This window comes from Mustela nivalis (assembly GCF_964662115.1).
Source record: "Mustela nivalis genome assembly, chromosome: 12".
In the NCBI taxonomy this organism is placed as follows: Eukaryota; Metazoa; Chordata; class Mammalia; order Carnivora; family Mustelidae; genus Mustela; species Mustela nivalis.
This window is the reverse complement of record NC_139031.1, coordinates 31,930,034-31,954,322: the sequence shown is the minus strand read 5'-3', so window position 1 is coordinate 31,954,322 and position 24,289 is coordinate 31,930,034. Positions and strand designations below refer to the sequence as shown.

The window sequence follows — 24,289 nt, the reverse complement described above, 5'->3', positions numbered from 1 at the left end:
ATCTAGCAATTAAATTCAGAAAAGCAGAATCTATGTCTAACATAACTTTGGATTCCCCTGTAATAGTACAGTGCCTTCCCCAGCTGCTTGGTGTTTGTTTAGGGAAGAGTGATCCTCTTGAGAACAGTGGTTTCTCTTGTTTTTACTTACCGTTGTATATTCAGGGACTAACATAGTACCTGACACACAATAAAGGACCAATAAATATTTCTTAAATGAATACACGAATATACCAAGAGCAATCTTCCAATTATGGGTTGGGTTGTGTGTACATATTTTAATGAAAACTGAATATTTTTCCAGTAATTTTAAAAAACAGATTGTTTAAAAAGCTTCTATTCGTACACTTTTTCACATTTTAGCTGGCAGAGTTGAGGGCTTGATGGGAACATAATCAAGGGCTCAGAATGTACTCGTCGCAGACTGGGTCCATATGGTCACTAGTGGAGAAAGAATCCTATACTCAGGATGCTGACAAGCCTGCAGCAGGCGGCGGTAGGCCACTCTTCCCCCCACCTCCCAGACCGTCCAGCCTCCCGCGCACGCGCACAGCCGCGTGTCGACCCCACGGGCCGGCTAGAGAGAGGCGGGGCTCCCCGGGCGCGTGCGCGGCGGCCTGGGCTGTGGGCCCCTCCCTTGGCGGAGGCGCGCGGCGCGGAGGACCGCACGGAAAGGGGGAAGTCAGGTGGCCGCTGCCGCCGCCGCCGCCGCGGTTTGTCGCCAGAAGGAAAATGGCGGATCTGGACGAGCAGTTGTCTGATGAGGAGAAGGTAAGAGTGGCGGAGGCGGCGGAGTCCGTCGTCGGGGAGCCAGGAGAGCCCCGGCGTATCAGCCCGGCGTTTGGACGCCCAGAAAGGGCATCGGTCTGTGCCCTCGGCTGCCCTTCCTCCTCTTCTCGTCGCTGCGCCCTAGTGCCTGCCCCTGTCAGTCACCCGAGGCCCCGCGCGGGGGCAGGTCTCTGTCAGGCCTGCTCGCTTCGCTCGGCTCCATGTAGGGTGTGTGCTCTGAAAATAGGAAGTGGGAGCCGGGCGGCGGCGCCTGGCGCGGCGGGCGGGGGCGGGGGGCGCGGAGGGCGGTGGCCGCTGGGGACCCTCTCGTTCCGCCTGGGCCGTGGGGCTCTTCGCCGGGTCTGGGGACTGCAAGAGAGGTCCCGGTCCCGGCCTGGGAGCGACCCAAGGGCGGTGGTGAGCCCGAGGGCCTGGCGGGAGACAGTAGGGGTAAGGGGGAAAAAACCGCTTAGGAAGCAGACCTTCACTTCTCCCTTTTACGCCCCCTCCCAGAAACAAAATGCTTCCTTTTCTGGTTGTCTACGGTTTTTTCCTTTCCCGGTGGAAGTCTCTCTCCCTCCCTCCCCCTCTCCTCCCCCCCCCCCCCCACCGTTTCTTTTTTCGGCTTTAGCTGTAGGCTTTTGCAGCTCCCGTGTTCCTGGGAGGCAGCGGAGTTGTTCACAAAAAGACCCCCTCCCCATAGTTGGTTTCGGCCGTGGTTGGCACGAGCCCCTCTGGGGGCCGATTTGGTGGCGCTTCACGGTCCTGCTAGGACTTCTGAATGAGGGGAGATTGTGCAACTCCTTTTGCTGTATCTTCGGTGCTGTGACAGCGTCGAAACCAGATGAACGACTTAAATTCTCAGGCGTTTAAAATGAGAAATCTGATCATAGAACTAATTCTCTTATTCTCCTTTTCCCTTGGCTTCTGTGAGGGCCCATTCCCAGGGGAGGTGGGGGACCCTACTAATTTTAAGTATTTTCCGGGAAGGCCTTGACGTTTCACAAACTCAGAAGTGACTGACACATAATCTGTGAATAAGATGGTTACAGTTTTCGAGATGTCCACTCTTAATTTCACAGTGTTCATTTTTTTTTTTTTTTTTTTAAGTTCCAAAGCAGTACAGCCATGTAGGAAACACACCTTAATGGTGTTTAAGAGGTCCTAATGTAAGCCTGGGGGGGGATTTTCAATTGGAACTTTCTGCTCCAAGTGTTTTTATATCCTGTAATGTAAACTTGCACCGAAATATGATGTTTTATCGCTTTCCCAATGTGAATATGCCGAAGTCGGCGGCCTCTTCAGTTTTGGAAATCCATTTTTTTCCCTCCTCTGTGGTCTTTGGTGAAAGTGATAATAAAAGAACTAGATTCTCCGTAATTCACAGACCTGGTAGGAGATCCCTGTGTATACAAAAGTTGCTGTGTAGCGTTCACATGTGTTGTATTGGTAAATAACCAGGAGTTGATAACCGAAAATGTACACAGTTGCGTGCACACACCTTTAAAACTAGTGCTAAAAAGTTTTTAAAGGGATTGTCATGTTTTTATTCTAAAATAAAATATACTAAAATAGTGGTTAGTAGTTTAAGTGGCTAGAATCTGGCTGTGGAGAGAGTACTGGGTATGGGAGTTAATGTAGTCCTGCCCCATGTTGTTCTAAAATAGCACATTTTTTTCAGAATGAGATGACAGGGTTCCTCATTATCTGGCATTCTCAGGGTACAAAACTCTGTAATGGGGGAGGGGGAGGGCATCTTATTCTCCAAACTTGTGTACACAGTGGTTTAATAGTAAATGGATGAATTCAAATTTGAAGGAATTTGGTGTTTCTGTTTCTATTTTGAGTTTTGTAAGACTATTTTGTAGATATTTTTATATATATTTCATTACCATATTTAGTAACTTAAGAATAAGACTGACCAAATTTCTGGGCTAAATTCAAGTAACTGGTGAAGTGAAATTCTAACACTCTTCACTTTAGTTACCTAAATGTTCTTTTAATCTTTCGGGAGTAGATTGGATATAGAATCAAATAGAATTTTAAAAGGTGGCATTTTTAATCTAATATTTATTTATTTATTTATTTTTAAAAGATTTTATTTTTCATTTGACAGAGATCACAAATAGGCAGAGAGAAAGGAAGGGAAGCAGGCTCCCCGCTGAGCAGAGAGCCAGATGTGGAGCTCCATCCCAGAACCCTGGGATCATGACTTGAGCTGAAGGCAGAGGCTTTAACCCACTGAGCCACCCAGGCACCCCTAATCTAATGTTTAAATCATGTTACTTTTTCTGCCACCTTGTTTGTAATTTTCAGAATAAGCTTTAAATACCTGTAAGCTATTGGAATTCCCATTATTGATTGAAGATCTGAAGAAGGGAAGCTGTTAACTTACATAGTACCCATACTTTGTATCTGGGTGGCTTGATGATACATTTGAAAATAAGTTGTAAGTTTGAGGTAGGTTTTATAATTACAGTTTCACAGAAAAGTAAATTAACGTTTCAGAAGCTTTAAGTGATTCACTTAAGGACACCTAGCTAGGAAGTGGTGGAGGTGGTATTTAATCCTGTTTGTCAGAATCCAAAGTTGGTGCTCTAACCCTTAAGAATTATTGATAATAGTAACCTTTTCTGGGTTTAGCTTTGATTTTAATTTGTTGACAGCTTATATTGAAAAAGGAGAAACAATAGTTCTTTTGTTTTTAATAAAAATTGTAGCTACCTAACATTAAATAGTGTTGGGTTCTAAATTTAGTGTTGGGTTTGATAATTTTGGAACAAAGTTTATTATTTAACACATTTAAAAATTTTGTGCTACTGGCATACTTTCATATATGCTCTAAGGTAGGAAGCTTTTTAGAAATTAATCTAGCATAACATCTTTGCTTTTTAAAATCACGTATAAATGCTTTGTGAGGATACCACTATGAAATTTAATAACCTTTTCATCTTTGGCCAGGTTATAGGTTAATAGAAAATAATATTATCTGAAGAAGCACAGTGAAGTGCTTTGAAGTTACTCATTTGTTGTAGCATGTCCCACAGATCTTTTTACATAGTTTAGAAACTCTAGGCCAAAAAACAGTCTATGTTTTCCATTCCTGGGGTCAGCCACATTGTACAGTAAAGCAATTTTGTGAATTTGAAATTGTGGAATAAGGCTAAAAGCAGAAGCATGATTCCATTTCACACCCCTCCTTACAGAGGGAAGTCACTCCAAAGCTCTAGAAGGAAGACATTTTAGTTATTGGTTGGAAAGGATCTTTTTGGTTTTTTTCCTTATAACCCCTCTTACCTTTCCCTAGTGATATGCGTGATCCATTTCCGTAGCTTCATCTTTTATATCTTTGTGAATGTGCCTCATGTCCATAGCTCAGCACTGACTTCTCTTCTGATCACTAGTCACACATTTTTATTGGGTGGTTCTTTAAAAAGGAGACAGTTAATGAGATGTGTTCAGATGGAACTTTCCTAAAAGTAAATTCATAAACTCCTCTCCCCTTTTCTCTTATGCAGAGTGGATCAGAAATCTCTTTCTGCTCATTTTTCTCTTTATCTTTTTCCATTTTTCTGGTCATCCAAATTTTTAACTTCAGCTTTATTTTAACCTTTGTCTCCTTGAGCTCTGAATTTTCAGTCTGTTTCTGAATTTTCTTGTCACTCCTATCATCAAAATTTGTCTTATGCAAGTAATTTATTTTTTGCTTGAAAAGATATTCCATTTATATCAATTTTTAGTTTTTACCTCTCAGTTGACCAGACTATTAAACTAATTGTTGTTATTTATGTTATTAACTACTGTTGTTCAGTAACAAAATTACTGTATGAACAGAATGCGAATTGATTGCACCTGTTCTGTAACTATTTGGTTAAGGAAGGGGAGAAAAAGTAGGGTCAGAAGACTGTCTTGCAGGGGCGCCTGGGTGGCTCAGTGGGTTAAAGCCTCTGCCTTCGGCTCAGGTCATGATCCCAGGGTCCTGGGATGGAGCCCCGTGTCGGGCTCTCTGCTCCTCGGGGAGCCTGCTTCCTCCTCTTTCTCTCTCTCTGCCTGCCTCTCTGTCTACTTGTGATTTCTCTCTCTCTGTCAAATAATAAAATCTTAAAAAAAAAAAAGAGAGAAGAAGAAGAAGACTGTCTTGCAGCTGTTCTTTCCCTTGTATTTGCCACTGCTAGGCTTTTATTATAAACTTCCTAGACTAATTCTTCCAATTTCCTTGTATCTAAGCCATGTTTTAATATGTTGTTTTTGTATTATTCCCAAACTTTTAGTTGCTGGATACTCCATTGCCTTTGCAAGGAAGCCCAACTCTTGAAAATAGTATTCATGGCTTTGTATTCCATTCTTACCCAAATAGTTCTGACTCCAGTACATACGCTGTTATTTAATCGTGCTGTGAATTGAAAGAGACCTGCATACTAGTCCATGTCTAGCTCCTTAGGTAAAGTATGTAACCTCTCAGCCTCAGTTTCCTCTGAAATGTGGAGATACGTGTAAATGATATCCGCCATGTGGTAAACACATATTAAGTTTTGTTTTGTTTTTTTTTCTGCTGATGACTTCTTATCCACTTGGAGTATTGGAACTGTTTCCTGGTCTATGCTCTTTGATGAGAATCTTAGGTATCCCTCAGGATTTATGTCAGATCACATGACTGGCTATAACATACCATTAGTTTTTTTTTTTTTTTTAAAGATTTTATTTATTTATTTGACAGAGAGAGATCACAAGTAGGCAGAGAGGCAGGCAGAGAGAGAGAGGAGGAAGCAGGCTCCCCGCTGAGCAGAGAGCCCGATGTGGGACTCGATCCCAGGACCCTGAGATCATGACCCGAGCCAAAGGCAGCGGCTTAACCCACTGAGCCACCCAGGCGCCCCAGTATTTTTTTTTTAAATTTATTTATAATTTATTATAATTTATATAATAAAATTATTATAATTTATAATTTATTTTTTTTATTTATTTGACAGAGCACAAGCAGGCAGAGCAGCAGGCAGAGGGAGAGGGAGAACCACGCACCCTCTCTCCCAGAAGGAGAACCTTCTGAGCAGAGAGACCGACATAAGGCTTGATCCCAGAACCCTGGGATCGTAACCTGAGTTGAAGGCAGCTGCTTAACCTACTGAGCCACCTAGGCACCCAGACATCTCATTAGTTCTCATTAGTATTAAATACAGTTTTGCATAATAGTTATCTGCTTAAATGACTTTTTTTCTGTCGTTCTGATGGAATTCCTACATGCAGAAGTATCTTTAGCATCTGTCATTATGCTGCATGTGGTGACAAAAGGGTTCAATGAGTGAATGAACAAAGGAATCATGAATTCACAAAATTAAAAACAGTTTTATGAAAAGTAGAAGTAGCATATGGGGTGCCTGGGTGACACAGTTGGTTAAGCATCTGACTCCACTCAGGTCATGATCTCAGGGTCCTGAGATCAAGCACTCTGTCAACTCTGTGAGGGGTCTTTTTGGGAGACCTCTCTCCCTCTCCCCTGTCTCTCCCTCTCCCCTTCCTGCTTATGCTTTCTTTCTCTCTCTCTCATTAATTAAAAAAATAAATAAATAAATTGTTTTTTAAAAAAAAGTAGGGGGGTGCCTGGGTGGCTCATTCGGTTAAGCAGCTGCCTTTGGCTCAGATCATGATCCCAGGGTCCTGGGATTGAGCCCCACATCAAGCTCCCTGCTTGGCAGAGGGCCTGCCTACCACTCTGCCTACTCGTGCTCTTTATCTCTCTGTCAAATAAATAAATAAAATATTTTTTAAAGTATAATAATTTAAAAAATTAAAAAGTAGAATATGAAGTAAAGATTTTGAGGGAAAATTTAGTGTACCTAAATTTTCATTTCTAAATAAAGCTTTAGATTTTAAAGATTTAGATAATTGAATGAAATTTTTGGTGCTCTTTAAGGTAACAGGTGATGATACTGGCTATAGTTCAAATCATTTACACATGCTAAATATTCTTCATAAGTAGTTTATTTAGTTCTCCCTCACTACACAGTCATAATTTAGTTTCAGAAATTTTGTTCATGTTTGAAAGTAATATAAGTTGCCATCATAATTACTGTAAAATTTATTGTGTTCTTACTAACCAAAAAGTAAACTAAACCATTAAGCTATTAATATAGAAAATATTCATTCCTCGTTTCATTCAGTAGATAAATGAATTGTCATTGCACCAATAAAGTGTAAAAATTCCTACAGCAAACAGAAGCTTGATGGTTGCTGTACCATTAGTGGAGTTTTTCAGACTGCACATTAAAGCAAATTAGTAGTACTTGTTCAGTGCTTTTGGGAGCCATTTCTGCATAAAATAAGGATAGTTAGATACATAGAATATTGCATTTTAATGTAAAAATATGGAATATAAAAATACTTAGAATGCAAAGTAGTTTTTAAAGTTGAAAAGCATGATGGGAAAATTTGACATATGGTTCTGTGATCTGACCTAAAGGCCTGATTGCCTGAAGCAGTAACTTACTGCAGAAGTTTATTGCATTTCAGAAAAAACTAGTGATTCTATACAACCATCTATCATTGTCAGAAAAGGAGAATTTCACAAATTTTGTTTTGAAGGTTAGATGTACAATCTTTACCTTCTTTCTCTTATGACACTTACATGTTTCACTGTGGACCTAATGATAGAACTTTCCTTACACGTTTTAGTTTACTATGTTTGTGTAGACAAGGAATGGAAATAATTTTCAAAAACTACGTCTCCATTTGTATTTTTACCAAATATATCATCTTAATTTACTTCAGTACCCATAGTTTTCCATATTTTAAGATCTCTGGAATTAGGCTGCATTGTACAATCAATGGCTTATGATACTAATCAGTAGCATTTCCCCTTTTTTAGTGGTGCATTAAATTATGCCTCTTACATTGATTGTGAATCAAGGTAAGCAAGGATATAATGTGACAACTAACAACCTAAAATCTTAGCATGAGTGGGTTTGGGAAGGGAATTTTATATGACATTTCCTCATTCTATATAATATGTCTAATGTGGGTCAGCACCAGAAAGGTCCTGCTTAGTGAAGTCTCAGAGTTTTGGGCTGTTGGAGGTTTTCATTGTAAACTTGGGCTTTTTGGTATGTATACACAGTGGAATATTATTCCGCCATGAGCAAAGATAATATCTTGCCACTTGTGACAACATGGAAGGACCTTGAACACATTGTGCTAAGAAGGTAAGTCAGAGAAGGATAGGTTCTGTATGATACCACTTATATGTGAAATCTAAAAAAGCCAAACCTGTTAAAAAAGAGCAAAAGAAACCCACCAAAAAACAGAAGTTGGAGGTATAATATTGATGGTATTTAAGGGTACAAATTTAAGGGTACAAAGGTATTTAAGGGTAATAAGTAGTACATAAGCCATAGAGATGTAATGTACAGTATAATGAGTATAGACAGCAATGTAATATATATACTGTAATGATATAAAGTAGTAGTAATGGTAAGTATTGTGTTAATGGCAGTCATATTACAATATATGAATGTATCAAAGTAAAATGCTATACACCTTAAGTTTACAAAATGTAGCATGTTATATTTATCAAAACAGAAACAAATCTTAAACTTTCTTCCTAAGTCCTGGCAACAGTGGGAAGGAAATGTGGTGAATAGCAAGCACACTGATTTTTATTTTCATTTTATAAATTTTTATTTCTTTATTTATTATTGAGGGGGATGGATGGAGCGGGGAGAGAGAGAGAATCTTAAGCAGGACTCGATCTCACAACTCTGGGATCATGACCTGAGCCAAAATCAGGAGTCAGATACTTAACCAACTGAGCCACTAGGCACTCCAGCACACTGGTTTATAAAGTTTTTCCTCCCCCACCACACATACATTTGGAGCTCACTACATTCTGCCCAGGTTTCAGTTAGCTGAAGCAGGTTTCATCTATAAACTTATTGGAAGGAAAGGAGAACTGCAATATTTGTGAGTAGCAGTAGTAAGACCATAGAGTAGGTTTTAAACTCACTGAAGATTGGTGATTTGATTACCTGTTTGGTAGACACAAGGGTAAGATTATGGATTCACAGATATATTTTATATGTGTTTGTGTGTATATATATGTATATGTATGGTAGAGCATCAAAAAGTAGTCAGTTCATAGAAATTGAGAAGATCGAAAAATTACTTGTACCTAGGAGGATGGTAGACATCAGTTGGGGTACAAGCTCCTGCCAGAGCACAACACAGGCTCTGTGTTGTGGAAATAGGAAATAGGAAACTGGGAACAAAACAAAGTATAAGTTATATCAGGTACTTTGTAAGTAAGAGATGCAAAGGTGAACTGTTCTGTTAAATTAGTAGAGGGTTTCTTAACCTCAACATTACTGACATCTGAGGCCAGATAACATTGTGAGGGCTATCTTGTGCATTGTGGGATGTTTAATAGCATCCTGGGCCCACATGGTACCAGTAGCACCCTCTTCCCCCCTGTAATGATAATCAGAATGTTTTCCTGTAGGACAGAATTGTCCGTGGTTGAGAACCATGGGTCTAGACAGATTGGAGCTAGTAAGAACAATGGGAACCTGGGTTAAGTGTTAAGATCTGGCTTAAAGTAGTTTCACAAGACACTAAGAAAAATATGATTGCTAACAGATTTTGGAGTTGGAATCAACAGAATTTGGTGAATGAATGTAGGGAGAAATGGGAGAATCAGGGTAACTCTGAATGTTAAAATTTGGGTAACTGAGAAGTGGTACCACCACTAACAGCTAGGGGATTCAGGAAGAAGGTGGACAGCTGGGAGGAATAATGTTGAATTTGATTTGAGTTATACTGAGTCTGAGATGCCCACCAAATACCTCTTTGAACTTGCCTAGAAGATAGGGAATAGAAATGGAGCCTGGTGGGACGCCTGGGTGGCTCAGTTGGTTAAGCAGCTGCCTTCGGCTCAAGTCATGATCCCGGAGTCCTGGGATGGAGTCCCATATCGGGCTCCTTGCTCGGCAGGGAGCCTGCTTCTCCCTCTGCCTCTGCCTGCCATTCTGTCTGCCTGTGCTTGCTCTCTCCCCCCCCTCTCTCTGATAAATAAATAAAATCTTTAAAAAAAAAAAAAAGAAATGGAGCCCGGAAAGAACGGTCAGGCCTAGACATTTTATATAGATTTGAGAATCCCCTGTTGTGGGTTAAAGCCACAAAATGGGATAAGACGTTTAGGAGAAGCTTGGACATAGCAAAGAGGAGAGGTGTCAGAGAGTATATACTGTTGGATATACTATTATTTAGAAAATAAAAGAAGGAGAGGAAGAGGTGCAGGATGATTGTTGAAGTGGAAGTATATATGTAGCACAGAGTATGTGCTCATTTACAGAACTTGAGGAGTTCCAGAAGGAGCAGTACCAGTATTACAGAGATTAAAAGGAATATAGTTTGTACTTAAGGTACAGGGATATAAAACAAATTTTATCTGCTGTATGCCACTATGTATACTATATTAATTAATCTCGCAATTGTCAGAGTAATTCTGTTATTATCCATTTTATAGGAAAACTGCATATAAGGCCGACTAAGTGGGATGGGAGATCACTGATAACCTCTTTTTTTTTTTAAGTTTTTATTTAAATTCCAGTTGTTAGCATACAGTGTAATATTAGTTTCAGATGCACGGGATAGTGATTTCATACTAACACCACCCAGTGCTCATCACAAGTGCACTCCTAATCCCCATCACTTATTTAACCCATCTCTTCACCCACCTCCCTTCTGGTAACCGTCAGTTCGTTCTCTATAGTTAAGAGTCTGTTTCTTGATTTGCCTCTCTCTCTTTCTCTTTTTGTTTCCTTTTGCTCATTTGTTTTGTTGCTTAAATTCCACATATCGTTTGGCCATATGGTATTTGACTTTCTCTGACTGACGTATTTTGCTTAGCATAGTACTTTCTGGCTCCATCCATGTCATTGCAGGAGGCAAGATTTCATTCTTTTTATGGTTGAGTAATATTCCATTTATACATATACATATACAAAGATAAAAATCTTTTTTATCCATTTGTCAACCTCTTGGGCACTTGGGCTGTTTTCATAATTTGGCTGTTGTAGATAATGCTACTATAAATACAGGGGTGCATGTATCCCTTTGAATTAGTGTTCTGATATTCTTTGGGTAAATACCCAGTATACAACTGCTGGTTCAAAGGGCAGTTCTGTTTTTAAGTTTTTGAGGAACCTTCATATTGTTTTCTACAATGGCTGCACCAGTTTGCATTCCCACTAACAATGCAGGAGGGTTCCCCTTTCCATATCCTTACCAACACCTGTTGTTCCCTGTGTTGTTGATTTTAACCATTCTGACAGGTGTGAGGTGGTATCTCATTGTAGTTCTGATTTGCATTTCCCTAATGATGAGTGATATTGAGCATCTTTTCATGTGTCTACTGGCCATCTATATGTTTTCTTTGGGAAAAGATCTGTTCATGTCTTCTGCCCATTTTTTTGGATTATTCATTTTATGAGTGTTGAGTTTTGTAAGTTTATATATTTTGGATACTAGCCCTTTATCAGATATGTTATTTGCAAATATCTTCTCCCATTTTGTAGATTGCCTTTTAGTTTTACTGATTGTTTCCTTTGCCCTGCAGAAGTTTTTTATGTTGATGTCCCAATAGTTTATTTTTGCTTTTGTTTCCCTAGCCTCAGGAGACATACCTTTTTTTTTTTTTTTTTTAAAGGAAGGAATATAACAATTTATTAAGTGAAAACAAATGCTAAGCAGTAAGTAGAGGACAAATAACCCAGTTTCTTCAACATAATAATGACATTTAAACAAAATGGAGGGAAACTATAATACATTAAAAGAAACTTAAGAGACATATTGGATCCTGATTTAAGAAAATGCCTTGGAGCGGGGCAGCCTCTGGGAGGGTCTAGAAGCTGAGCTCGGGAACAGGGCTCCCCTGTATTATCAAGTCCTAAATTTTGGAATGACTGAGAAGACCTATTTAAAAAGAAGGTGTTCAGTTAGAATTGCCAAAATTAACAAAACAGGAAACAACATGTGTTCGAGAGGATTTGGAGAAAGGGGAACCCTCTTACACTGTTGGTGGGAATGCAAGTTGGTGCAGCCTCTTTGGAGAACAGTGTGGAGATTCCTCAAGAAATTAAAAATAGAGCTTCCCTCTGACCCTGCAATTGCACTCCTGGGTATTTACCCCAAGGATACAGATGCCATGAAAAGAAGGGCAATCTGTACCCCAATGTTTATAGCAGTAATGGTCACGGTCGCCAAACTATGGAAAGAACCAAGATGCCCTTCAACGGACGAATGGATAAGGAAGATGTGGTCCATATACACTATGGAGTATTATGCCTCCATCAGAAAGGATGAATACCCAACTTTTGTAGCAACGTGGACGGGACTGGAAGAGATTATGCTGAGTGAAATAAGTCAAGCAGAGAGAGTCAATTATCATATGTTTTCACTTATTTGTGGAGCATAACAAATATCATGGAGGACAAGGGGTGTTAGAGAGGAGAAGGGAGTTGGGGAAGGGGAGGTAAATCACGAGAGACTATGGACTCTGAAAAACAACCTGAGGGGTTTGAAGTGGCGGGGGTGTGGGAGGTTGGGGTACCAGGTGGTAGGTATTATAGAGGGCACGGATTGCATGGAGCACTGGGTGTGGTGAAAAAATAATGAATACTATTTTTCTGAAAATAAATAAATTGAAAAAAAAAAGTATTTAAAGTAACTTATGAAAAACCTTGTCCCTCCAATCCAAGTTCCCAGAGTGAAGCAGGATTAACTGTTCAATAAACTTCTTTCAGATGTTTTCCTACAAAAAAATAAAAAGAAAGTGTTACAGCCGATATGAAAGAAGTTGCTACCTTTGTTCTCTTCTAGGATTTTTATGGTTTCTGGTCTCACATTTAGGTCTTTAATCCATTTTGAGTTTATTTTTGTGTATGACATAAGAAAGTGGTCCAGTTTCTTTCTTTTTTTTTTTTTTGGATGTCCAGTATTTCCAACACCATTTGTTGAAGAGACTTTTTCTCACTGGATGTCCTTTCCTGCTATGTCAGAGATTAATTGCCCATAATTGTGGGTTCATTTCTGGGTTTTCTGTTCTGTCCTATTGATCTGTATTTTTGTGCCAGGACTATCCTGTTTTGATTACTGCAGCTTTGTAATATAACTTGAAGTTCAGAATTGTGATTCCTCTAGCTTTGCTTTTCAAGATTGGTTTGGCTCTTAGGGCTTTTTTATGGTTCCACATAAATTTTGGGATTTTTTTTTTTGTTCTAGTTCTGTGAAAAATGCTGGTATTTTGATAGGCATTACATTAAAGGCTTAGATCACTTTTGGTGGTACAGAAATTTTAACAGTATTTGTGTTCTTCGAGTCCATTAACATGGAATGGCTTTCGATTTCTTTGTGTCATCTTCAGTTTCATCATCGTTGTTGTTTTTGATTTTATTTATTCATTTATTTATTTATTTATTTATTTATTTATTTATTGTAGAGGGAAGGAGACAGCACTTGCATGAGGTAGGGGGAGGAGCAGAGGAGGAGGGAGAGGGAGGGAAAAGAACCTTAAGCAGATTCTGCTCTAATTGAGGACCCTGATGTGGGGTTGGATCAGGATCATGACCTGAGCCAAAACCAAGAATCTGATTCTTAATTGACTGACCCACCCAGGTATACACCTCTTTATCAGTGTTTTATAGTTTTCAGAGTACAGGTCTTTCACTTCTGTGGTTAAGTTTAATCCTAGGTATCCTATTATTTTTGGTGCAGTTGTAATTAGGATTGATTCCTTGATTTCTGTCTGTTGCTTCATTATTGGTGTGTAGAAATGCAACAGATTTCTGTACTTTGATTTTCACTTATCATGTCTAGCAGGTTTTTGCTGGAGTCTTTTGAGTTTTCTGTATAGACTAAATGTCTTCTGCAAATAGTGAAAGTTTTACTTTTTCCTTACCTTTTTGGATGCTTTCTGTTTCTTTTTGTCTGATAGCTGTGGCTAGGACTTCCAGGACTATGTTAAATAAGATGACAGTAGAATCTCTGTCTTGTTCATGACCATCGAAGAAAAGCTCTCAGTTTTTCCCCTTTCAGGATGGTACTATCTGTGGGTTTTTTGTACATGGCCTTTATTACTTTGAGGTGTATTCCCTCTAAACCTACTTTGTTGAGTGTTTTTATTATGAATGGAAGTTGTACTTTGTCAACTGCTTTTTCTGCATCTATTGAAATGATCTTCTGGTCCTTAACCTTCCTTGTGTTAGTGATGTATCACATTGATTTGTACATTAAACCACCTGATTGGAATAAATCCCACTTAATTGTGGTGAATGATTTTTTTTAATGTATTGCTGGATTTGGTTTGTTAGTATTTTGTGGAGGATTTTTGCATCTATGTTCATTAGAGATGCTGGCCTGTAGGTTTTGTTCTTTGGGGGGTTTTGTTGTTCTGTTGTTTTGTTTTTGTGGTCTCTTTATCTGGTTTTCGTATCAGGGTAATGCAGGCCTTAGAATGAATTTGGAAGTTTTCCTTCCTTTTCTATTTTATGGAAAAAAAAAATTTTTTTAAGATTTTATTTATTTATTGAACAGACAGAGATCACAAGTAGGCAGAGAGGCAGGCATGGGTAGGGTGGGTAGGATAGGGAGCAGACTCCCTGCTGAGCAGAGAACCTGATGTGGGGCTCCATCCCAGCACCTTGAGATCATGACCTGAGCTGAAGGCAGAGGCTTAAGGCACTGAGCCACCCTGGTGCCCATATTTTGTGGAATAGTTTGAGACAAATAGGTGTTAATTCTTTAAATGTTTGGTAGAGTTTGTCTGTGAAGACATATGGTCCTGGACTTTTGTGTTTTGGGAGTTTTTTTGAGTACTGATTCAGTTTCTTTGGTGGTTATCAGTCTGTTCAAGTTTTCTATATCTTCCTGTTTCAGTTTTGGTAATTTATATGTTTGTAGGAATTTATTAATTTCTTCTAGGTTGTCCCAATTTGTTGGCCTATAGTTTCTCATAATCTCTTGTAAGTATTTGTATTTCTGTGGTGTTGGTTGTTATTTCTCCTAATTTGTGATTTTATTTATTTGGGTCCTTTCCATTTTCTTTTTGGTAAATCTGGCTAGAGGTTTATCAATTTTACTAATTTTTTGAAAGAACCAGTTACTGATTTCATTGATTTATTCTATTGATTTTTTTTTTTTTTTTAAGTTTCCATGTCCTTTATTTCTGCTCTGATCTTTATTATTTCCTTCCAGTGGTGGCCTTTAAGAGGGCAATTTTACTAGAGTTTGGAGCAGGAAGAAGATAAAGAAAAGCCAGATTACCCAAGTCTGAAAAGTGTGTATATGCTTGCTTTCTTGCAGAAATGGCCTTTCAGTCATGTCTTGCGAGGTAAACTGCTCATCTTCAATAAGCAGACCCAAAGACTTCTTCATTCCTGTGTATCTTGGCCTATCTGTGCTCCCTTAACAATTTGTATATACCTTTGTTACAACATTTACTTATTTTAATTGGTTTACCTGATTTTCTTACTTTCTTTGTTCTTCAGGAGCAGGCCCTGTGTTTTGTTCCTCTCTGTAATTGCAGTAGAGTGCCTGGTATACATTATACTAGTGGTTTCCTTTTTTTTTTTTTCTTTTTAAGATTTTTATTTATTTGCCAGAGAGAGAGAAAGCATAAGCAGGGGTAGAGGCAGATAGAGGGAGAAACAGGCTTCCCACTGAGCAAGGAGCCCAGCATTGAACTCATGACCTGAGCAGAAGGCACCACTTAGCCAGCTGGGCCTCCCAGGGCCCCTGTACTCGTGGTTTTCAACTCTAGCTGCAGATTACAGTTGGAGAGTCTATAAACAAACATGGATACACAAACTTCACTTACAGGTGAGGCCTGGAGCCTTTGTACCCTTCTGAGAAAAAAAGAAAAAGCCTCCTAGATGATATGAATGTGCCACTGGGGTTGACTTTCACTGTATCAGATGCTCAGTAAGTGTTGACTAAAGAAAAGTAGGACATGGTGCCAGTAAGTATAAATTATTCTTGAAAACGCTTGGTAGTGAAACAGAAGAAAAAAAATAGGCATTACTGCCTCAAAATTTTTACTACTATTTAGGAGTACTTTTTTTTAAGATAGAAAAAAATTTAGGAATGTTCATGGACTAAGGGGAATGATTCAGGAGAGAGAAAGAAATTGAAAATTTAAGATAAATGATAATTCATTCATAACTTTTCTTTTTTTAGTTAATGATAATGCCTACTTTGGATTTGTGGGTTTTTTACTCTTTTAAATAAATGGTAAAAACATATTTAAAGAAAAATTACAACAGTTCAGTATTCTGTATTTATCTGGATGATTAGTTCACGCCAGGATACTGGGGATTTTGATGGTATCTTCTTACACCAGGTGTGCCTTTTCTTCTCTTTACATTTATTGCAACACTGAAAGAACCAAGGAATTGAGAACTTCTGTAGAAAAATAAGGCATCACTGCTCCACAGTATTGAGCCACAAGTAGTCATCTTTCTGGATATTGTGACTAATTTCTTCCCATCCCTGTGGTAAAATGTTTGGTTTCTATACTGTTGGTCCAGCATGATGTGCAGATTCCACATGCTCATCAGTATTATTTGCTTTGCTTATCATCTGGCCTCTTGATCAAACTGGAAAGTGTATAGAGCAACTCGTTTCTTTCGGTAGCCTCCTCATGGAGACATGCTCTGTGTAGTAGGAATGGCTTCATCAGCTCCACTCTTGCCTGCAGCACATGAGGAAAAGCTGATAGCGGGCAGCATCCCAGCATTAACATACTTTTTTTACTGTCTGGAATTTGAGATACCTCTGATCCTAATACCTGCCAACATGCACAAAGAGAAAATAGTGCCTGGTAGAAAGCAGGAGACATTTTTGTATGAGTTTATCAAAATGAATTGTATTTCTGCTTAGTAGAGAAGGAAAAGGGAGAAAGGATTTGGAGAATTCTCTTTAAGGAGTGGAGTCGGCATTTGCTATTGCAATATGAATATCCTTTTTTCCCTTTTGAGCACTTCAGTGATTTATAACTGAATTGTGTCCACTTTCTTCAGACATTTGGAGAATTCTGATCCAGAGTAGGTTGAACAGAGTCTCAAAAGAGTACCGTGATGGCACAGTGTTCATTTTTAAGGAAATCCATTTGACTTTCAGGTGTTCTAACTTGCTCTATCAAAGACCGTTTCTCACTATTTAATGAACTCATTTAATAAGGAAACTTGCAAGGAGTTCTTCATAGGCCACGCAGTAGAAAAGAGTAGAGGAACATTACCTAAAATTGTGGAAGAGTTTCTGATTCATCTTCCACTCCACTGACCACATACCCAGGACTTTCCCCTGTTATTTGATCACTCGGTAGAGATGCAGTAAGTCTGGAGCTTTTGAGATGTTTGATCTGTGTCATCTATAATTCAAAATCCTGATCATTTTCAGCTTTTATCTGCAAGCTTATCGTTATTCTTAGGTAAAAATTTATTTACTAAGAATTATAGTGCTCTCTTTTCAAGAGTTTTTTTTTTTAAGATTTCATTTATTTATTTGAGACACAGAGATCACAGGTAGGCAAAGAGGTAGGCAGAGAGGGGTGGGGGGAAGCAGGCTCCCTGCTGAGCAGAGAGCCCTATGTGGGGGCTCAATCCCAGGACCCTGGGATCATGACCTGAGCTGAAGACAGAGGGTTTAACCCACTGAGCCACCCAGGCGACCCAAGAGGTTTGATCAGCTCCTGAATTTCAGGACTTGGTTGTAATTTTTTTGTTCCTCTGAAGGAATTTTGTTTTCTTCACTCTTTGTCTGGTTGGCTCAGACCTTTCCTTTTTTTTTTTAATGTTCTAAGTATAACTGTCAACCTTTCCTTCCTCCCTTCAAATCCATGGGAGGATGGGAAACTCGATAACCACAGTTGTAAATCTACGTCTGAAATAAAAATAAAGATCTTTGAAGAATCTCTCTTGCCCTTCTAATGTTTGGACTATATATCAACATATTTACTTGCTTTCTTACAATGTATTTTAAAGAACTGAGTTCCTTGGTTTAGTCCCTAGTTATATATCTTAATTTGAGCTTCTCAGATCTTATTTTATTCCCCTTCTCTTCCTTTTGTTGGTGAAGGAGGAGTACCTTCTTCAGGGTTATGCGGATGGTTGAATACACAACACCTGACACTGGACAGATGAGATGAACAGCAGCTTATTAATCACATATACTCAACAGCCCAGGAGAAGGGGACACCACACACAATGTGGGGCCATTTAGAGGTAGCACTAGGGAATAGAGGAACAAACTGAGGCCGTGGAAGCCAAGTTTTGTCATATCAAGAGTGTGGAGTGATCCTTGGTTCCCACAGGAAGATGTGACTAGCTTTTGAATAATTCTGCAGGCTGGCAGGGAATTGGAGCCTGCTCCTCAGGAATAAGCAGGAACTGTGCCTGTTCCCTGTGATAAAGAGGGTTGTCTGACTAGGGGCATTATCTGCAGGAGCAGAATGAGGATGAGAACTTGCAGTTAGGTTGTTCAGGGCCCTCTGGGTTTTCCCCAGATGTCAAAGCACACATAAATATTAGTCCTTAATTTTATTTTATTTTATTTATTTTTTTTTTTAAGATTTTATTTATTTATTTGACAGAGGGAGATCACAAGTAGGCAGAGAGGCAGGCAGAGAGAGAGAAGGAAGCAGGCTCCCCGCTGAGCAGAGAGCCCGACGCGGGACTCGATCCCAGGACCCTGAGATCATGACCTGAGCCGAAGGCAGCAGCTTAACCCACTGAGCCACCCAGGCACCCATTAGTCCTTAATTTTAGACCTTATACCACAGGTCTTAATAATACTGACCCTTTATCAAAAGTATTTACTAATATTGCTGTACTAAAGAATACATCAAAAATTTATTTATTTTTCAAGATGTTTTTGTATTTATTTGAGAGAGGGAGAGCATGAGTGGAGGAAGGGGCAAAGGGAGAGAGATAAACAGACTCCCCACAGAGCAGGGAGCCTGCCCTGAGATCATGACCTGGGCTGAAGTCAGATGCTTAACTGACTGAGCCACCCAGGTACCCCCCTCCAAAATTTTTAATAGTATAATTTGATCTTTGAGTTTGCCTTTTCTTTGTGATCTTTTCTTCTGTTAACTTGCAAAGTTTAAGAAATTAATGCTGCTGTGTACAATTTTACCACAATAGGTAAAAGATGGCCAGGTCATATGTATGCAGTGATGTGGAGGCATAGAAGATGAGGGTTCTTGTTTGAGGGACTGAATGAAGTGCTGAGGCTCCAGTATTGTGTATATGTGGGATGAGAAAAGGAGTGGATAGGCTGTAGGAGCTGGCAAATGGCAGAGTAAAAAAGGTAGTAGCTATTATTTGAGTGTTTACTCTGTGCCAAGCACTTTCCTAAGTGTATTATCTCATTTGCTGCAAGAAAGGAGACTGAATTTAATTTACTTATGGTCATACAGGTAGTAGGCGGTGGAGCTGTAAACTGAGTCCATACAGTCTTATTTTAGAGTTTATGCTGTTAACAATTACATTTTATAGCCTTCAGATATGGAGAAGCTTTATATGTTATGTTAAGGACTTTGGACTTTATTTTGTTAGCAGTGGGGGAACCGTTAGATGATTTTAAGCAGGAAGAAACATCACAATTTGCATTGAAAAATAATCAGTCTGGTGGTAGAAAATGAATTTTGAAGATTATAAGACTAGAAGCAGGATTATTGTTGTAACTATGCTGAACAAAGTGGGTCTAAATGGAATGGAGTCAAAGAAAAGGGGATGGTTTTGAGCAAGAGAGAGACTCTCACTGATCATGATGCCTGAGGGAGAGAGGGGAAAGTGGAATGATTTCTAGGTGGTGCCAGTAATTTTATAAAGAACAGAAGGGAATAGGTTTGGGTGAGACAGTCTAAAATATCTTTGAGACATTTTTTTTTTTAATTTTTTAATTTTTTATTTTTTATAAACATATATTTTTATCCCCAGGGGTACAGGTTTACACACTTCACAGCACTCACCAAAGCACATACCCTCCCCAATGTCCATAATCCCACCCCCTTCTCCCAAACCCCCTCCCCCCAGCAACCCTCAGTTTGTTTTGTGAGATTAAGAGTCACTTATGGTTTGTCTCCCTCCCAATCCCATCTTGTTTCATTGATTCTTCTCCTACCCACTTAAGCCCCCATGTTGCATCACCACTTCCTCATATCAGGGAGATCATATGATAGTTGTCTTTCTCTGCTTGACTTATTTCACTAAGCATGATACGCTCTAGTTCCATCCATGTTGTTGCAAATGGCAAGATTTCATTTCTTTTGATGGCTGCATAGTATTCCATTGTGTATATATACAACATCTTCTTGATCCATTCATCTGTTGATGGACATCTAGGTTCTTTCCATAGTTTGGCTATTGTGGACATTGCTGCTATAAACATTCGGGTGCATGTGCCCCTTTGGATCACTACATTTGTATCTTTAGGGTAAATACCCAATAGTGCAATTGCTGGGTCATAGGGCAGTTCTATTTTCAACATTTTGAGGAACCTCCATGCTGTTTTCCAGAGTGGCTGCACCAGCTTGCATTCCCACCAACAGTGTAGGAGGGTTCCCCTTACTTTGAGACATTTTGATGGAGATTTCTAGTAAATAAGTTATACTTAGAAAAATGGATCTTGATCTTGACAAATGATGTGGTAGATGTATAGATTGGAGAGCTGTTGTTCTGTGGGGATAATAGAAGTGGTGGAAGTAGATGAGATTGCCTAGAGTTTTCTTTTGTTCTCAGCCTATCTCTGAACCATCATAGAGAGATGATGCTGTACTGGGAGGCAGCTCTATGAAAAGCTTTGGACTTTCATTTGAGCACTTCATTCATATCCCAATTCTGGATCTCTGTTTTCTCTTTCATAAATTAAAAGTAATAACAACCATCTCAGAGTAATTTTAGATAACATTTTATTTTATCTAACAGAGATAGTGGTTTTAGAAGTTTAAGAAATAATGGTATATTTTGTCCCCTTAGTTTCCCTGTAAAAAGTGGAAGTTTATAGAGGTTAAAAAGATCAAAACTTGGGTACAGATCATTTATCTTAGATAAAGTGCAGATCTTGCACATTCCCACCATGCAGCTAGGAAACCAGCTTTTTATGCAGTGTTGCTGTCACTGTTTTTGAGATGAGCAGAGTCAAGTAGAGAGGGAAAGGATGATTTCCAAGTGAGGAGAAAGGATGTCGGTGTATGGAAGTGAATACACTGCAGACAACACAGAAATGCTTGGGTGTATGCCATCCTTCTAGGGCACAAAAAAACTAACATGTAATGTGAAAATATCTGTGTTCCAGGGTTATTTTTAAGAATATTAGAGCTATACTAAATACAAGTATACTTATTATCTCATTGTTACTGCTAATAATAGCTAATATTCTATATTTTACCCAAGCTTACATAGCTAATGAGTAGTAGAGATGAAAATCCAATCCAGTCAGTCTGACTCCAGAGAGTATACACTGTACTGCTTCCTTATATTAGCATACATTTTTGTGGTTTTGAACGTAGTTTATTTATAATTTAGTTTATATATAGAATTGTATTAATGATAACTCTAAAAATGTTCATTTCATTGAAATACTACATTCTCTAAGTGTTCTAAATGAGAGTTTATTCTTGCTTATAGTTTTATTCATCATATAGTAACTGTCTACTGAATGCAGAGTATGGGGCAGGGGCAAACAGGAATCCTGCCTTCAAGGGATATTCAATGTTTAGTTATTCAGCAAATATCTGAGAGCCTTCTATCTGCCAGGCACCATTCTTCTAAGCACTTAGATATAGTAATATATAGTCAAAATCATGCTTTCCCTCTCTACTTCCCTCTCTGATTTTTTTCTTTTCCCTATGAATTTCTTTTACTTCCCAGACTAAATCCATCCTAAACATTGAGCATTTTGGAAGCATAAGAGATGGAAATTTAACCACATTTTTCAAAGTATCAGTAATTTAGTACAATTTTTCAAGAACAAATTCTAACATATTTGCCTGTGGGATGTGACATTTATATAGTTTGATGCAATGATTTAGAATTAAGTGTTAAGGATTTTTACTTATTTTACCATGTATTTTTTGGTCTACCCTCTTCCCTAGGACGTCATACTTCATCAGTCCTTGTCAGTTGAGTCTTCCCTGCAAACAGTCTGGTTGATGAAAACTATGTAGAGTTCAAAGTGTAGATACTTCATTACTGTGGTATTTCTTAGAAAGGGGACTTCAGTTTATTCAGTGTGAGCATTGAGATTTCCTTCTTATAAATTGTACACTGATAAAGAAAATGAGTAAAAATAAAAACACTATCAGACCAGAGTCCTCAATGTCAGCAAAAATGTCCCAGTGTTGTGTGTGTGTGTGTGTGTGTGTGTGTGTTTTTAAGATTTATTTATTTGAGAGAGAAAGAAAGAGAATGCAAGTGCAGGGAGGAGGGTCAGAGGAAGAGGAATAGAGTCCCAAGCAGACTCCACACTGAGTATGGATCCCAACAGGGCACTCCATCCCACAACCCTGATAATCATGACCCCAGCTGAAACCAAGAGTCAGATGCTCAGTCAATTATGCCATCCAGATACTCCAAAACCCCCAGTATTTTTTAAGGAGATTGAGACAGATGTCCTAGGTAGTATAGATTTATGCCAATTTATTACTCTCTGTAATTCAGAGTGAAAGCCTAAGGTTCTTAATTTTTGTCTCTTTAAAATTTTACCTTTACCTTTTTTACTGTACTTTTTGTTAAAGTGTTATGTGTGCTTGGCTGTCTCAGTAAGTAGAGTGTGCGATGCTTGATCTTGGGGTCATGAGTTCAAACCTCACATGGGTATGGAGTTCACCTAAAAAGAAAGCAAAATGTTGGATAAATATAGTTTATGGATTTTTAGCAATAAAAATTATTGTTAAGGTTTGTGATTCTTAATTAGAAAATAAGCAAATAATGTCTCACTCATTAATTATCATGGTTACTCAAGTTTTTTTAACCTTTTTTTGAAAAAGTATTTCTTTAAGTAATCTCTGTACTGAATGTGGGGCTTGAACCCCCAACTCTGAGATCAAGAGTTGCACATTCCATCTGCTGAGGCAGTCATGTATCCCTAAATTTTTATTTCAGTCACCTGTTAATCATTATGACAGGTGCACTCCTTAATCTCCATCACCTATTTCACCCATCCGCTCACCCACCTTCCCTCTGGTAACCAACCATCAGTTCTGTAGTGAAGAGGCTATCTTTCTCTCTCTCTTTTTTTTTCCCCCTTTACTTGTTTTTTTCTTAAATTCCACTTATGAATGGAATCATGGTATTTGTCTTTCTCTGACTTATTTCACTTAGCATTGTACTCTCTAGTCCCATTCACATTGTTGTGAATGGCAAGATTTCATTCTTTTTATCGTTGAGTAGTATTCCATGGTGTGTGTGTACATACACACCACATCTTCTTTATCCATTCATCAGTCAGTGGATACTTGGGCTGCTTCCTTAGTTTGACTATTGTAAATAATGCTGCTATAAACATACCAGTGCATATATCCCTTTGAACTAATGTTTTTGTATCCTTTGGGCAAATAGCCAGTAGTACAGTTACTGGATTGTAGGGAGTTCAGTTTTTAATTTTTTGAGGAACCTCCAAACTGTTTTCCAGAGTGGTGCACCAGTTTGCATTCCCACCAGCAATGTAAGAGGGTTCCTTTTCTCCACATCCTTCCCAACACCTGTTGTTTCTTGTGTTTTTAATTTTAGCCATTCTGACAGGTGTGAAGTGATATCTCATTGTAGTTTTGATTTGCGTTTCTTGATGACAGGTGATGATGAGCATCTTTTCATGTGTCTGTTGGCCATCTGTATGTCTACGGCTACTAAGTTTTAAAGTTAACATTTTATACATAATGATAAGATATGCTATCATATATATGAGAGATTTAAAAAAATTTTTTAAAGATTTTATTTATTTATTGACAGACAGAGATCACAAGTAGGCAGAGGTGGGGGGGAAGCAGGCTCCCTGCTGAGCAGAGCGAACAATGTGGGAGACAATCCCAGGATGATGGGATCATGACCTGAGCCAAAAGCAGAGGCTTAACCTACTGAGCAACCCAGGCACCCTTTAAAAATTTTTTTTAGGTTGAGATATAATTTGCCTGCCATAAAATGCACAAGTTTTAAATATTCAGTTCAGTGAATTTTCACGATGTGTGCAGCCATCATTCATTTGAAGAACATTTTCGATCCACTTGAGAAAATTCGCTCCTGCTTCTCTCTGATCAATCCCTGCACCCTTTGCCCAACCATACTTTTAACTTTTATCACCATAGATTAGTTTTCCCTGATTCTGGATATCTTATACATGGAGTCAAACAGTATGTATTTTTTATGTATGTCTGGCTTCTTTCCACTCAACTTGTTTTTGAGATTTATTCATGGTGTTGCTTGCATCAGTACCCCAGTTAATTTATCCATTTCTCTCTTTCTCTTTTTTGTTTTTTT

General features: G+C 38.7%; 1 protein-coding gene across 1 annotated transcript in view; it reads left to right on the top strand.

Annotated features, from left to right (window-relative positions):
• Nucleotides 1–574: 574 nt before the first annotated feature.
• CAPZA2 (capping actin protein of muscle Z-line subunit alpha 2) overlaps nt 575–24,289 on the top strand; it is a 62,181-nt gene continuing 38,466 nt past the window's right edge. Inside the window, exon 1 of the mRNA XM_082692468.1 lies at nt 575–770. Coding sequence (XP_082548594.1) covers nt 732–770 — 39 coding nt within the window. The 5' untranslated portion in view covers nt 575–731. The remainder of the gene's footprint in view (nt 771–24,289) is intronic.